The 15,755-nt window shown below is 49.8% G+C and overlaps 4 protein-coding genes across 4 annotated transcripts; 2 read left to right on the top strand and 2 right to left on the bottom strand.

Moving 5' to 3' along the window:
* Positions 1-6: 6 nt before the first annotated feature.
* UA08_06238 (hypothetical protein) lies at positions 7-1,518 on the bottom strand (the record flags this gene model as incomplete). The annotated part of the gene is made up of 2 exons (XM_020268539.1): positions 7-1,312; positions 1,391-1,518. 2 exons carry the CDS (start codon positions 1,516-1,518, stop codon positions 7-9), a joined length of 1,434 nt encoding a protein of 477 aa, XP_020118871.1.
* A 2,817-nt stretch (positions 1,519-4,335) lies between these two features.
* UA08_06237 (Helicase swr1) lies at positions 4,336-9,336 on the bottom strand (the record flags this gene model as incomplete). The annotated part of the gene is made up of 1 exon (XM_020268538.1): positions 4,336-9,336. The coding sequence occupies one exon, from the start codon at positions 9,334-9,336 to the stop codon at positions 4,336-4,338; it is 5,001 nt and encodes a 1,666-aa protein (XP_020118872.1).
* Positions 9,337-9,843: 507 nt separating this feature from the next.
* UA08_06236 (hypothetical protein) lies at positions 9,844-10,426 on the top strand (the record flags this gene model as incomplete). The annotated part of the gene is made up of 3 exons (XM_020268537.1): positions 9,844-9,972; positions 10,029-10,340; positions 10,397-10,426. 3 exons carry the CDS (start codon positions 9,844-9,846, stop codon positions 10,424-10,426), a joined length of 471 nt encoding a protein of 156 aa, XP_020118715.1.
* Positions 10,427-11,358: 932 nt separating this feature from the next.
* Positions 11,359-15,656, top strand: UA08_06235 (hypothetical protein; the record flags this gene model as incomplete). The annotated part of the gene is made up of 5 exons (XM_020268536.1): positions 11,359-13,313; positions 13,367-13,552; positions 13,606-14,074; positions 14,131-14,718; positions 14,775-15,656. The coding sequence occupies 5 exons, from the start codon at positions 11,359-11,361 to the stop codon at positions 15,654-15,656; spliced, it is 4,080 nt and encodes a 1,359-aa protein (XP_020118714.1).
* Positions 15,657-15,755: the final 99 nt, after the last annotated feature.

Here is a 15,755-nt window from a genome sequence, read left to right as displayed (position 1 = left end):
AATGGTTCAATGACCCATCGGCCGTGGTAATAGCGTCTGCTCATGGCCTGCATAAGCATATAACATGTTTTCGTGCGGCATTAGGCTTTGTGGATGGTGGCCTGTTGCGATGTATTGGGGGTGTTGTTGGTAAACAGGGTGCATTATTGATAATTGTTGTTGTTGTTGTTGTTGTTGTTGTTGCTGTATTGATTGTATGTGCTGCTGCTGGGCTATTATTTCCATTTCTTCATTCGATTCCTTTCTTTTTCGGTCCGCGACTGGCTTGCGTTGGCGCCCTTGTCGGTCGACCCGGACTAGCGGCGTGGACTCGGGATTGTTGCTGTGGTGCGATGTCATTGCGCGCCGCCAAGGTCGCACAGGGACGTTGTCGTAGCCTTGGTAATTGGTGGGGATTGGTTGTTGTTGTTGCTGTTTTGATTGAAGTTGGGGTTGAGGTTGAAGCTGAGATTGGGCTTGAGCTTGGTACATATCGGGCGACGCTGACGCCATATGTTGCATGACTTGATTGTATGCACCTGAATTCATACGTTGATAGTATGCGGATGCCGCGTCTCCTGGAGGTGGCGCAGTAACCTTTCCGACGTCATACATGGTTGCATACCAATTCGTCGGCTGCATGGCTAGAGTGCTAGGGGTAGTGTCTGGTTCAATATAGTCGGGCCAGTGTGTTGCTGTGGGCGGTGCGGGTTGCGGATATGAGATGGGGGCCATGGCAAAAGTTGGTGAGATGAAGGTTGGTGATAGAACATGTGTATTGGGAGGGATGTTGTTGGGAGAAATGCTGTTCTGAGGGGATGGAAGTTGCTGCTGCTGCTGCTGCTGCTGTTGGGAAAAATCATAGGCTGTAAGACTGTGGTGGGAAGGGAACTGCGTGACTATCGGAGTATTGATCTGGCTGACTGCATGAGATTGATGCTGTTCCGGTGCTGTATTGATAGGACTTGGTGCGGAAACCGATGCCGTCCAAGACTGTGTCTCTGCCTGCGTAGCCACCACATTTTGCACAGGCTGGATGATGAGTTCGTCGTGTTGTGACTGCACCCAGACGTCTGTCGGATACCACTCTCGAGTCAGGGCTAGATCCGGCTGCGACTGTGGTGTCAGCATCGCCACGGCAGCGGCCGGCGGAGTGATTGTCGGCGTGGTCTGATTCATGCTCATGGTTTGGTGATTATTCGTCTTCGTTTCGACGGGCGACGTTTCTTCTGACGCCTCCTCTTCCTCTTCCTCATCGTTATCGCCCTGCTCGCCAGCTGGCTTCTTTCGGACCTGGCGGGACGGCTTGGTGACTCTCCATTTCTTCAGGCGACTGCGCAGTTGGGTTTCGCTGGCTGATGGTCAGAACAAAGGCCGACGTATGATAAAAAAAAACCAAGCTACTACGTACCTTGGATTGAAGTCGGTGGTGCGGATCTGCTTGATCACCTGTTTCAGCGGCCACTCCTCATCCTTGTACAGGCGGGCAATCAGGGCCTTTTTCTTCTCCCACACATCTGACGGAATCGAGGTTTTCATTGCGGCAGTCTGCTGTTGTGAGAGGTTGCCAACAACAAATAACGAAGACGAGAAGAAGGTGCGAGGAAAGATTTCCGGGCAAGATCGACGGCGGGCGTGTACATAGCATATATAGAATAAAATAATACCAGAGAGTACCGACACAGGGGACTCCGCCCGAACCCTAAGTATGCTTAATACTGTGAGTTAGTCCCAATACCGTCGATACAAGCGCATTACAAGATCCACGCATGGCTTTCCTGCGGCACGCTGAGTGGCTGCGAGTCGGGACCGTGTGGTTGCCGCCCCCAGAGTTCGTGCGTGGTGTTCTCCTGCAAAGCGAGATGATTGGCGCGTGGCTGTACTACGTGTATTACACGATACCGTCACTGCCAGTCAGTACACAGAGTGGTCCGGATGCTTTCCTGCATCCGCGCCTGCTGTGATTGGCCGTGGTTTCTTCAGCCGAATGCGGTTAGCATCTCTCTACCTACTTCTACTTACGTACTTACTAACTACTTAGTGACTTGGTAGTTACAGAAACACATTCTTCTCATACATAACACACACGCACACACACATACACATGGCACAGCAACCTAGAACTATTGAATTACAATTTCTCTTTGAACATTCATCAGTAGTATATGATCTGACCCGTCAGACTGGCTCGATCGCGCCTAGCCAAACCTTCTGGTGCCGCCATTCCCGAAAAGGGCGGTACTCAAAGCCCTAGCCCTACTCCTACTTCCTACTCCGGCGTAGCTACCCAAGGACTAGGCCTGAATCGTAACGAGCTGGACATCATCTGATCGGTTCTTCAGTTATTCCATCGTCTTTATCACGCCACGCAATCCCGTATCTGGCGGTCGTGCCAATAGCCTTGCTCGATATAACTACATATCTCCGCGGTGAGCTAAGCACGTACGACTCCATGAGGTTAACCATATTGCCGGGCCTTGTTTAGCCTTAAAGTTTTCCGTACAAATGCCAAAATACTTACGTTACTCAATAGTTAACATGTACTTTGTAAGTGGGCTAAGTGCAAAGGACTGATCCGTCGGCATGTCTCTGCTTACTGCTTGCCGCGGCCTACATATAGTCAGTCCGGCGTCGTAGCTCTCAGTATGGAGTCAATTCTCCAACTTCCCTCTCAGTGAACAACGGTTCTAGAAAGGCAAGTAACTACGTTAAAAGTGCAAGGAAAACGATGACAAATAACGCCGACTCGATCTCAGTTCAATAGACTGCGGATTATCACTGTCAGTAATAGTCGTGCGTGGCATTAGCCGCAGACACGTGCCTGCGGGCAAGCAAGCAAGAAAGTACCGACAGGATGAATCAGCGAGAGTCTGCAACTGAAATTCTTTGATTTGGGTTGTACTCGGTCTGGAAATACACTAAAGACTTAGTAGTAAAAAGTAAGCTTTGAAGATGGTCTATTCAATAGTTGCGAACAGACATGTATGTATATATTCTCTGAGTGGTAAGTACTCCCAATTCGCTCGCGTATATTAAACTCAACTCACATGATGCACCATTTTATGAATGGATATGCCACTGTGCATGCCAATTCTTTATATTATTCTTCTTATATTTCAACTACTGATATACTAATATCTACTAAATCCTGCGCACTGAAAAGTAACATAAAGAGAATCCTGCCCTAGCCCGATTCGGCATTTTCCAGCGTCGCGCGAATCGGAGGAAATCCTGGGATTTTGCCACGCGCTTCCGTTTGGGCGTTGCTTATTATCATATTCCTATTCTACGTAGAAAGTCTACTTAGTAACGTAGAGTCTAGTCTAGGGTTCTAGTTACACAGCAGATGCAGATGCTCGAGTCATGGTATTCAAGCCTATCAATATCCAAGATGAGAAGAGCCTTTTCACTACTCTTCCGCACAGAATGAATGCTAAGTGGTTTATGTCGTGCAGGCACGTGTTAAGAGAATCCTATCTTGTTATTATGGCGTTACTCTGTAGACGATGAAAGATAACGAACAATACGCCGTATGTATGTAAAATATATTTAATAGTACGTATCTTACTGTAAATACGCGATACTATAATTATGCGGACAGTCTATTTCGGGACTAGTTTAAGGCTCGGGCCTTTTCCCTTGGCTTCCGCCGCGGGTCTCTGCGTGAATCTCTTTGTCTGTTTTGGAGTAGCCATCAAACTAACTAACTATACGTTAGTTCTGTCCATTGCTGCGGGATCAAACAACAAAGACGAAGACAAAGATGCGTGTAATAGTTAAGTGTCAACTAACTATGTACCATGTAGCCCGACAGCGTGGATGGCATGACTCGTACCCAAGTCCAAGGCTATCTATGTTTATCTATTCGTATTATTCGTATCTTGGTGTATTTTAGTTCCATTTTATCTCCCCGAGCACACCCCCTCCGCAAGCAAGGAGTATGTCCGGCCGAGCAGCACTTCGGATGTACGGATGAAAAGCAACTTCGTAATAGCGAACAGAGTTAACTAACTCTTTTCCCCCCCGTATCACTGATGCACGAACCCTCACTGATCAGCGGCATAGAGCGAATCAGAGGCGTCTGGGTTAGCGGTTCATGATTTCATCCAGACTGTTGGAACCAAGGATCGGCATTAATTACGAATACGTAGCAATACTTCCGTCCATTCGTCCATTCATACTAGTCTGGGGGACCTTGGGTGAATAGTAGTCAGAAAGTAGGCACCAGGTAGAGGGGGAGGGGAAAAAGAGTCACATATAATTAAGAAAAAAACACTAGAAAACACCAGCCATGCATACATACATTAAACAGTAACATAAATCAAATCAGGGAAACCAGAAAAAAATAAAGGAAATCTATCTACGCCTGATGCGGTGCTCTTTGCCCCGTTTTGACTTCTTCTTGGCCTTGTCGGGCGGAAGAACAAGAGGCTCGTCACGCACATTCCACTCCATGAATCGCACCAGATAATCGTCAATATGATGTGGTTCGGCAGTCGCCTCCTCGTCCTCCTCGTTCTGCTCTCTCTTTGCACCATCGGCAGCAACAGATTCATCGCCGGCAAGACTAGTCGTAGTAGTCGTAGTCGTCGGAAGAAGGGCATCGCCAAAATCGCCATCGTCAGCATGCTCCATCTCCTTTTGCGCGTTCTTCGCCGCGTCAATGTCCTCCTTGTCTTCGGCCTGCTCGAAGACGCGACTGCTAGGGTGGTTACTGCCAATGGCGATGCCGACGCCGCCGCCGCGATTGTCGAGCACGCGGTCCATCGCTTTACTAGCCTCGTCTTGCTGGTCGTCGGGCGCCGATTCGTCAATCTCTGCGCGCGCCTTGTTGACGCGCGTAAAGTAGTCGGTCGTAAATGCGCCTTCTTGGATGACCACGTCGTCCAGCATCCGCTTCTGATTCGCCTTGCGTAGGATGTTGGACTCGATCGTAAACTCCGATACAAACCGGTAGATGTGCACATCGCGCGTTTGCCCAATTCGGTGACACCGATCCTGGCACTGCTTGTCCATCGCCGGATTCCAGTCGAGGTCGTAGAAGATGACGCTGTCCGCGCCCGTCAGGTTGATACCTAGACCGCCAGAACGCGTAGATAGGATGAATGCAAGGATGCGGTTGTCGTTGTTGAATCGGTCCGTAAGCATCTGCCGTTGCTCGACTTTAGTCGTGCCGTCGAGTCGCAGATAGCGGTGTCCGTGGATGTTTAGGAATTGCTCTAGGATGTCTAGCATCTTGGTCATTTGAGTGAAGATCAGCGCACGATGGCCACCGGCTTGAAGCTGACGGAGTAGTTTGTCCAATTGCTGCAGCTTTCCGCAGTCGTACTGTAGCAATCTTTTGTCGGGAAATGCGATCGACAAGCGCATCTGAGCCTCATGGAATGGATCGTAGTTTTGGTAACGGATCTCTGGTCCAAAGTACCGCGATTCTACAGGCGTGATTGCTGCCTCTGTAGTCCCCGCTGCGACGGCTGCCGGAGTGACACACCCGAATCTTTGGATGTATCCTTCCATATTCTGAGCTCGATCTTGGATCGAGTTAATCATCGAAGCTAGCACCGACGACTGATTCGCGAGCTGATCAAGCTTTGAGATCTGACGAGATGAGCCATCGCGTGCGGAGAATCCATTGTATGGCCGTTCGATCGTGAGGAATTTGATCAAGCTTTTCCCCCAGATCGGTCGTCGACCATGTCGATGACTCTCGAAATACAGCGCGCTCTCGAGCTCATTCATTCGTTTCTTCCGCGCCGCGTTTTCCATTGAATCTAGTATAGACCGCACCGAAGAGCCATCAAAGCCCATTTGCCAATTAGTTCGCCTATACTGACGTTCACGTAATGTCTTCAGAGGCCCGAAAGCCATAATACGACTGCTGTCTTGGACTAGTCTAGTGGAAAGATCTTCTCTTGATATAGGTGCTAGGTTCAGGAACTCCAAATCGAGTGTGTCAAACGGATGCTGATACAAAAGCCGTCGTCGGACAAGGGTGTTTTTGATCTCATAGTCAATTGACACTGAAGTGGGCATTGCAAAAGAAGTCGAAATCTGGCGCGTTTCAAAAAGATCTGGATGGTTGCAGACTTTTCGAAGTTGCATCAGACAGTTGATGATGGAAAGGTAATTGCCAGAAGCCAGCGTTTCTTTTGTTTGTGCCCTAGACATGAATCCGTCATAGAGATATCGCTGGCGCTTCGACAGTCGGCAGGTGACAACGTGCTCATACTTGGCTGGCATTTGTTTCTCGACGTCTGCTTTCAATCGTCGAAGAAGGTACGGTCGAAGGACAGTGTGTAGTTTGGAGACAATTTGTTTCGCCTCCTCGTCCATCGTTTCCCGCCCATGCTCGAGAATCTGCTCGACTGGCCGTCGGAACCATTCTGAAAAATTCCGCAGATCTGCAAACCCTTCTACACCAGCTCCGTCTTCATCTGACGGCATCAGGAAAAACAGAAGCGACCACAACTCCGTTAGGTTGTTCTGAAGAGGCGTACCCGTAAGCAAAAGACGCGCGCGCGTCCTGAACGTAAGTAGAGCTTGCCACCTTTGAGACCGAAAGTTCTTAATGTTGTGGGCCTCATCAAGGACCATATAGTGCCAATTCCTCCGCTTGAGGACTTGCTGATCCTGCAACACCAGCTGATATGATGTGATCAGGACATCCCAGCTGCTATCATCCGTCCAGCCTCGCCGCTTTTGCTTTCTTTCCTCCTGGTTCCCGTAGTAGGTCATGATTTTGAACCCCGGGCACCACTTTTTGAACTCCATCTCCCAGTTGAGGATGACACTCGTCGGGACGACGACTAGATGTGGTCCCCAGGTTTCATGCTCTACAGCCAAGTGTGCAAGTAAAGCAATCGTCTGGATAGTCTTACCGAGACCCATTTCGTCCGCTAATATACCATTGATGTGATTCGTATATAGTCCGGCTAGCCAGTCTAGCCCATAGTGCTGATACTCACGCAATGTTCCTCTGAGCAAATGAGGGATTGGTGTTTTCAGTCCGGCGGGTGTGGGTGAGTCTGTTACAGACTGCTTGTCCATTTGACCTTCATACGATGACATAGATTCGGGTTCAGATGGCTTGGTAGCAACCGTGGCTGGAGAAGCTTGGCTGGAGGCATCGCCGCTGTGACGTGACTCGTTATTACCTTCTCCATCTCGTGTTGGGAATTCTTGCTTGTCAACATCCATCTGCTCTCCTTCTGCTACAGCACGAGAAGATTCTTCATCTCGTTGACTTTCGGATTTAGCACCCCCTAATTTGTTGGCCTCTTGGTCGCTCTCTTCCGAAGAGCCTGTCGGGATAAGAGTGACCTCGTCTGCATCTTCGTTTTCAGCATCATCGACTGAGCCTTTATTCTTCTCATCTTGCTCGTCTTCCGTGTTGTTCATACCGCTAGCCAACAGCGGGTCTTTGGAAGAAAAGAAACCAAAAAGCCCTGGACCGTCATCACTAGCAGTGCTCTCATCGTCATCGTCGCTCTGCTCATCGCTCATATCGTCAGAATCTCCCAAGTCATCCTCCATATCCGTAGACTCATCGCTGTCATCTAACATAACAGGATCAACTTCGTCAAGATCTGCATGTGTTATCGATGGAGCAACCGAGGTGTCGCCTTCGGTATGCCCATCTTCAACAGACGGAGTGCCGCGACTCGATGAATCCAAACGAGAATCATCGCTGGCGTTATTTGCAAATGTGGTATCCGGAAGGTTCGCATACTTCAACCGCAATTCCTCTGCAGTTAGACCCTCATCGTCGTCAGGGAGGTTGTCGCCTTCGCTATCACTTTCGCTACTAGACATATTGCTTTCGTCTGCATCCGAGAGGGAAGTTTCTTCATCTTCCTCATCGTCGTCTTCGTCTTCTTCCAAATCCTTGTCGTCGTCATCAATATCCTCACTAAAGGCGTCCATGTCGCTTCCAATGCCAAGAATTTCCTGTCTTCGTTTCTCAAATAGCATTGTTGACTGCTTGATGGCCTGGTTTAACGCCTGCTGGTTTTCTGCCTTTCTTTCTTCTTCCCACCGGGCTAGGCGAACTCTGTCCACCTCAGCACGAACCAAATCGAACTGTTTTTGGAGATCTCTTATGACTTGTTTGCGTTTCGCTTTCATTTCTTCTTCTTGTTCACGTAGAATATCCTCCGGTCGTTTATTTCGCTTCCTCCAAGCTTCAGCACACCAATAAGCAAGCTGACGAGCTGTGTTCCGATGTCGTCTGTGTTCTTGGTCGAGAAGCTTGCGAAAGTAGAGGGCATGTGCGACGAGGTGATCGTAATGAGAATATTGAATCGGAGGTTCTTCTTGCGGTTCGGGAAGACAGGCGGAACAGACTTGTGGACTGAGCAGCCCTCCAGGCTCCCCAGCTTCGAGGACTCGAAGCCGCTTGATTGCTTCTTCTTCAGCATCTTCAGTCGTCGTAATGACGTTTTCCCCAGCTAAAACATCGGTATTGTAGACCCAATCTCGGAAGGAGGGGTAGTGCTTTGACGGTACAACGTGGCCTGGGTGTTGAACACTGACTGATCCCTTTTTAAATTTCAGCCGTATACGAGGGAGCTTGTGGCCTCCAGTAAACTCATAGGCGTCACTTTGGCTGGGACTCTTAAGGTCCCTAGAAACAGACGGCGATTCCGTGGTTGAGATGGAAGCATTGCGACGCGTATACCTTGGGCTAACGCCGTTGACAGTTGTCTGTACGCGCCCATGCAAATTCGCGGCGTTTTGCGACCTCCTTCGAGCTTTGGCGGAGTCGCTCGCAGGTAACGAAGCCTCGATATTGGCGCCTCTACCTACAGAAAGCCTTGAACTAGATTTTCTTTTGCTCTCCCTCCTTTCGATGTTGCTCGCTGTGCCATTTGATGCTGCCCTTGCCCCAAGAGATGATTTCCTACCACTTGCTCGAACTGGTTTCAAAGATAGTGGCGACGATACGGTGGGTGTCTGACGAGTGGATGTAGCTTTGGTCGCGGAATCCTTCTGGATTCCTCGAGTCTGTCTTATCGCGGACGGCGGTTGCATCTCTAAAGGGATAGCATTTGTTCTCGACGATTTCCTCCTGCCTCCTTCCATAAAGGAAGTAGGCCCATCGATGCCGGCCTTCTTCCATGGCGGCGATACTGGTCTCGGCGTTGAGCGTTTGGAATCGGCAAGCTTTCGCTTCTTCGAGGGGGGCCCCTCGACATGTGCTTCGACAATTTCATCGTGCTTTTGTTCGCTGGGTGCTTGTACCAAGGTAACAACGGTCTCCGCGGGCTCTGGTTTAGGCGAAACGCGAAGGTCTTCAGTGGGAATGGGCGTTACGCGCTCGTCATGTTGTGAAGCCCCGTTTGGCGTGCCGTTTTGCATGTCTCGTCACTGAGCGCGAAAGGGGGCCTTTTCCGCAACAGACCCCAACTTTCCCAGCACAGACCAGAGCAAATATGGCAAATTGGGCATCAAAATGTAGAGGGTTATCTGCTGAGGCACCTGTGCGAGTTTGGCATAGCTATCAGCGCTGGTGCGTTGCTGGCGATGGAAATAAGCGCTGGAACGTATACTTGGGGGAGAGATTTGATTTTCGCTCCGTGACGGACGACGACTAAAAGCGGCGCGGCAAACTTGGGCAAGTGCTTGGTGGCCACACGCGGCGTTAGTGCCTGAGGCCATCCACGCCGAGCAGAGCAGCCGCATTGAACCTTTCCGACTTCCGACCTCAACCCAATAAATCAGATACATCCCTCCCAACCCTCCGCCATCCATCTTCCACGCTCGTTCGACCAATTGGCCTTGGCGTAACGGTGAGTGCCGTGCTGCATCCTCAGTTGTGCGCTGCATTAAATAAATACTGATCCAGACTCTGTGTGTACACATCAGATGCTTTCTCGCCGACTCATGACTGGGCGGTTGGCCCAAACCGCCGCGACCAGACTTGCCTCTCCCCGCGCTGCCTTCTCTCAAGCCCGGGCTCTTCGCGCCCAGCCTGAAGAAGATGACCCTCACCTGGTACTGCTGCTGCGTGGCGAGCTATTGTGTGCCCTATGCTAATTGTTTGTCTGCAGAATGGAAACTACCCCAACCCGCCCGCCGTTAAACGCTCATTCCGCGACCCTTACGGAGACTGGTGGGACAAGCAGGAACGACGCAATTTCGGCGAGCCCGTGCACGAAGATAACGATATCCTGGGTGTCTTCAGCCCCGAGCAGTACACTCACGTCACATCCAACAAGGCCTTGCTCTCAATTGGAACATTCGTTGCTGCCTTCCTTGGAGTCTGTGGCCTGGTCAGCTTGTCCTACCCTGACAAGCCGTCTGCTCCGCGCACATTCCCCCATGGACTTGAAAAGGAACTGGGTGGTCCAGGAGCCGTGAGGGTGAGTTTGATTCTCCGTCTGCCTTTTTTTAAAGTACTTCTAACTGGCGATCATAGGCTCGTCAAACCGGTGAGGATACGTGGTGATTTCTCGGTGTTATTTGGGTGTACATAAATGAGTTCTAGATCAATTCAATCGAGTTCCTACAGAGTCAATGCGGTCTTTACGAGAAGATAACAAGTATGGAAGTTATGAGTTGTGCTCAATGGGATTAGTGTGGGCTTGCGAGAAGGCTGCCAATTTTTTCCTACTGTGCTATCAGCGTACGCAGAAATTGGCACTAAAGCGTCGATTCTCGAGCTTTACTTGTGTCTACGTAGGAAGGCCGGTCGCATGCTTCTACGAGAGGTTGTATAAGTTGTGCTCGCAGTGGAAATCAAAAGCCCAAGAAGCAACACGCATCTCCCTCCGATATCTACATACATACCTACATTTCTATACGCATATATATCTCATCAATTCGCACCTAGTCAGCCATCCCATAAAAACTAGCATGCTGTTTATGACAGATCCCTGCATTCATTAGGACCATGAGCACCTACCCAGTTCATTGGCCAGCAATGCTTTCTCTCAGACGCATCGTAGAGCAATATGATGGGTACGGCCTAGACATGTAGCCATTAACCTGCAACATGTTATGCCAGGGCGCCCAAACTATATATAAGACTGCATAACCTTGGCGCGCCGCTAGTTGTCGCTGTAGGCGCCGAGGCGGTCCGCCTACGTCAGTCGGTCAGTGTGTTGTTTCAGATTCACCCCTCACTCAAAAACATCAAAATAATCCGTTCGCTCAAAGACAAGAAAAAAACAAAGCGCCGCCCACTTACAGCGAGCAGATAGTGAAACTGATCGGTGCTCGCTAATTTTTATTCCCCCCCTCCAAATACCATCGCTGGGCCCTGTTTCCCTCGGTCGCTTAGGCTTTGTGTGTCTGATGGGTCTCGCTGTCCCCTATACCGCCTAACCTCCGAGTCTGGGACCAAGGAAACTGAATCACTGCAACACCTCGCTGAATCTCATGTCGACGGCGTCTGCTCGCTCCAGCGGTGTCAACCGCCGATTGACTGATCTCCAGAATGAATCCAAGCACTCGCATTCCCGCAGCCTGTCCAACACTCGCAGGCGACTGTTGAGCTCAGCTGATGCATATTCTTATGCACTCCGTGTTGCTTTTCTGTCGCACTTGCTTCAGCCGCGAGCACGTCGTACGCAAAAAGTACAGGACTCGTCCAACCATGTTCGCCGGTCATCGTCTTCGTTCCAAGACCTGTTGGGCGATTTCGTTCGTCTGAGAGACTCGAAAAGTACGAGATTCCCGCATGGATTCATTGCGGAGTTGGAGAAGAGGCTCACAGGCATACTGGTTGGCAAGGAAAGGAGGAAGGAGTACCAGGATCCGGTGGTTATACGAACGTTTGCCATTTTCCTCAATGCCTTGAAAGAACAGACTTTCAAGCGGCGAATGGAACAAGATCGTCGTGTTGAAGACCTCGTCCTTATTTTCTTCTCTAACGCCACAAAGGAACTTGGAAAGGGGAAGGATCCCGGCGATGACAGTTGGAGTCTTATGGTCGACCGACATGTTGCGCTTTTTGTCCGCCTCATTACGCTGATCCTCAAAGAGCATGATTGGGCTAAGGACAGACCGGAGCTCACCAGCAGGCTAGCAGTCCTGGAGGCCAAGTTGCTGGCCCACGACCAAGACCTCGCAGAAACAAACGGATCTTCCAAGACTATCGAGACTATTGCGCCCGTTAGTTACGATGTCAAAGACATGGCGTTGGTACCGTTCGTCGCGAGGATATTTGGAATTAGCTCTTTTCAAACACAGGACGATATCAACAGAAACAAAAATGAATGGACTGCAAAGGCTGCCCTTCAGGATCTGAAAAATTACCAAGCGCACCTGAGTCTCAAGACTGGAAGAACGCTGTCCAGAGACGATTTTCCCGATGATGAGTCTTACGAGACGTGGAAACGTGGCGAGGGGCCGGACCTTTCGCAAATGATGCTGGCAATTGTACAGTCGAATCCAGAACTCGCGAAGAGCACACCGGGTGGTGCGCTGCCACAATTCAATGCCTTAGCACAAGACACGGCAGCAATAAACTCCAACTTTGTGGATTCGTCACCTCAAACTCCCAACAGATCAAATCGCATTTCGTATGTCATTGATCAACCTATTGATCTGAGCTCGCTGTCACTGGTTGATGAAGCAGAGTCTGATCACGTCTACACTTTCATACCGTCTGATCCACGATCTCTTTACCGCGCAATACTATCTCGCGCTTTGATGTATGATATCCGGGACCAGAAACTGGAAGCTACCGAGGCAACATCCGAAATACCATCACTAAAGCTGTTGTCGAAGCAATCAACGGAACTGTTGAATGAGATATGCTTGCGTTGGCGGATACCAGCCTCCTCCCGGGTTGTTCTGTTTCTAGACGTCATTCGAGAGAAGTTCGTGGATCAGCAGATTGATATCAAGACCGTCGATGCAGCTTTTACTTTCATCAAGGAGCCCCCCGCGCAGGAAGGGAAGAAACGCAACAGTCTTCTCACATCTGTGGTCTTCGACAGGAAGCGTTGGATTACGCCTGATATGTCACTGATGCGTGACCTATTATCTGCGTTGCAAGAGGCTCTTTTGCGGGAACTATACGATGTGATGATGCACTGCTATGACTCCAAGCCTCATCCAATCGGTCCAGTCATGTATATACTGGACAACCATGTTCGACTGGACCCTCAGTTTGAAGATACTCCTGATAAATTGGATGGGTTTGCTAAGTATGTTACAGATGGCCTTACTGAGAAAGCGAAAGAGTGTTATCAGAGGCTACTTGATGCGGCTATTCCGGCCGATCACCTGGAATGGGAGGCATATAATGTTACTCAACTAGGGGACTCGATCATGCAGCTAGGAAAGAAAATCCAGAAGCGCTACAAAAATAATCCAGTTATTCTTGGGTGAGTTGGGCCATTCCTTAGGTAACCAGATATAGAGCTGACTGGACTCGCAGCGTCAATCCGCTTGATATTCTACTCAGTTGTGTGCTCCCAATGTACGCAAGTGATGCACACGAGATTATCCTAAGGATTATGGAGCGCGCAAAAGAACAAGGAACAGAGATCCCTGTTGAAGATGGATTTGACCTTTACAAAGGGCTCTCTGCTGTCAGGCGTCTGCATATGAATGCACTTCCGGGGTATGTAGCACAAGTTTAGACGATGACGCTGATGAACTAATGATAAATTGTAGGGTTCCGTTCTCGATTCCTATTGAGACACTACTGTCCAACTTCGTCTGGCGGTGGATCCAACAGACGGATGGCAAGTTTATGGAATGGGTTGAGCAGGCTGCCAGACAAGATGCTTTTACTGTTCGGAGCGATGATCCCAATAACCTGCCACCGGATGACTTGCGGCACAGTGTCTCTGTAATAGACATATTTCGCTCGTTCAATCAAGTTGTTGAAGAGCTGAAGAATCTAGAGTGGGAAGATGACCTTCAGTACGCCAAGTTCATGACCACATTATCTAAATCAGTCGAAAGAGCTGTTGGCAGGTACTGTGAGTTACTGGAATTGTCGTTCACCAAAGAAATGGATCGATTGTCTCCGGATCAAGAGGCTTCTATGGGTCAATCCAGACAGGAGAAATTCATGCAAATGGCCAAGGAAGCATGGAACAACAAGGACAAGATGGAGCCGTTCCAATTTCTTCCGGAGGTATGTTTTGAGTTGTCTGGCTTTCTGTTGAGCATAAAACTAATTTTCTCGTACAGTCCCTCGTCAAGCTGAATAACATTGAATACGCGGTTGCACAACTCGATAAATTGGAAAAGGAGATCAATGTAGACGGCTGTGCGGATGTCATTGCGAAGAATACGCCACCAGTCGCTCAACAGAAGATTCGCAAAGCAACCACCTACGTGTTCACGGTGAAAATCGTCGAGGGCGAGGACTTGAAGGCTTGTGACATTAACGGCTGGAGCGACCCATATGTCGTTTTGACAGACGAATATCAAAAACGCATAGCCAAGACTCGCATTGTCTATCGCAATTTGAACCCTCGGTGGGAGGATTCTGTTGACATCACAACCAAAGGGCCGTTGAATATCATCGCTACTGTCTGGGACTGGGATGCAGTGGGGGACCATGATTACGTGGGACGCACATCGCTGAAACTGGACCCTGCTCATTTCAGCGATTTTCTTCCTAGAGAGTTCTGGCTTGACCTAGACACGCAAGGACGAGTGCTGCTGCGAGTCGGCATGGAGGGTGAACGCGACGACATCCAATTCCATTTTGGAAAATGCTTCCGGACGTTGAAGCGGACTGAGAAAGAAATGACGCGGAAAATCACTGAAAAGGTCGGTTTCCTAGACATGCCTGAGTTCAGAAGTAACGTACCTAACAATGTAAATAGCTCTCCGCGTATATCAGTGACAGTCTTTCTCGCCGGGCTCTCAAAGCTCTGCTGAATCGCGGTGGACTGACAATTTCGAGTTTCCTCAGTCGAACGCGCTCAGGGAACACAACAACAGCACCAACACAAGACGAAATAGAAACCGCCCTGGGACCCTTATTTACCTATTTCAACGACAACTTCGAAATCATGAACCAAACCCTTACCTCGGAAGCGATGAAAATGGTCATGGCTCGACTCTGGAAGGAAGTCCTCGTAACCATAGAGGGCTTACTCGTACCTCCCCTCTCAGACAAGCCTTCGCACCAGAAGCCCCTCACCCAGCAAGAAGTAGACATTGTCTCCAAATGGCTCGAACTTCTCCTACTATTCTTCCAAGTACCCGACGAGGTCACCGGCGAAGCAAACGGCGTGCAACTCGACATCCTTAAATCACCCAAATACCACGAAATTCAATCCCTCATCTTCTTCTACTTCGAGTCCACAGACACCCTGATCCGCACCTCTGAGCGCATGGCATCAGCCAACGCCGCACGCCAGCAAGCAAACAAAAACCGCATGCCACCAGCATCCACAGCCACAGCCGGTGGCATGCTCAGCGCCGGCGTCCCCGTCGGGCGCGCAAAGAGCATCATGTACGTCCGCAACATGGGCACAATGCGCAAAGCCAAAGCAGAGAAATGGCGCGAAGCGCAGGCCGATCCAAACGACGACATGATCCTGAGAATCCTGCGCATGAGACCCGAGGCAACGGGGTATCTGCGCGATCGCAGTCGGCAAAAGGAGAGATTGGCTGCGGCCGCGGCGGCAGATGCGATTGTGAAGCAGAGTCTTGTTGCTAGTAGTGGGGGACGGATGACGGGGACGTTGAAGAGGTGGTGATTTTTCTTTTCTTTTCTCTTCTTTGCCCTTCTCCTTTTGTTTTTTTTTTCCCCTCTTTTCATGATGGTTTGTTAATTGATTGATCAAGCAAATACTGGC

The sequence above is a fragment of the Talaromyces atroroseus genome, assembly GCF_001907595.1.
Source record: "Talaromyces atroroseus strain IBT 11181 chromosome Unknown scaffold_8, whole genome shotgun sequence".
In the NCBI taxonomy this organism is placed as follows: Eukaryota; Fungi; Ascomycota; class Eurotiomycetes; order Eurotiales; family Trichocomaceae; genus Talaromyces; species Talaromyces atroroseus.
The sequence above is the reverse complement of the archived record's forward strand: the minus strand, read 5'-3'. Positions and strand labels throughout refer to the sequence as shown.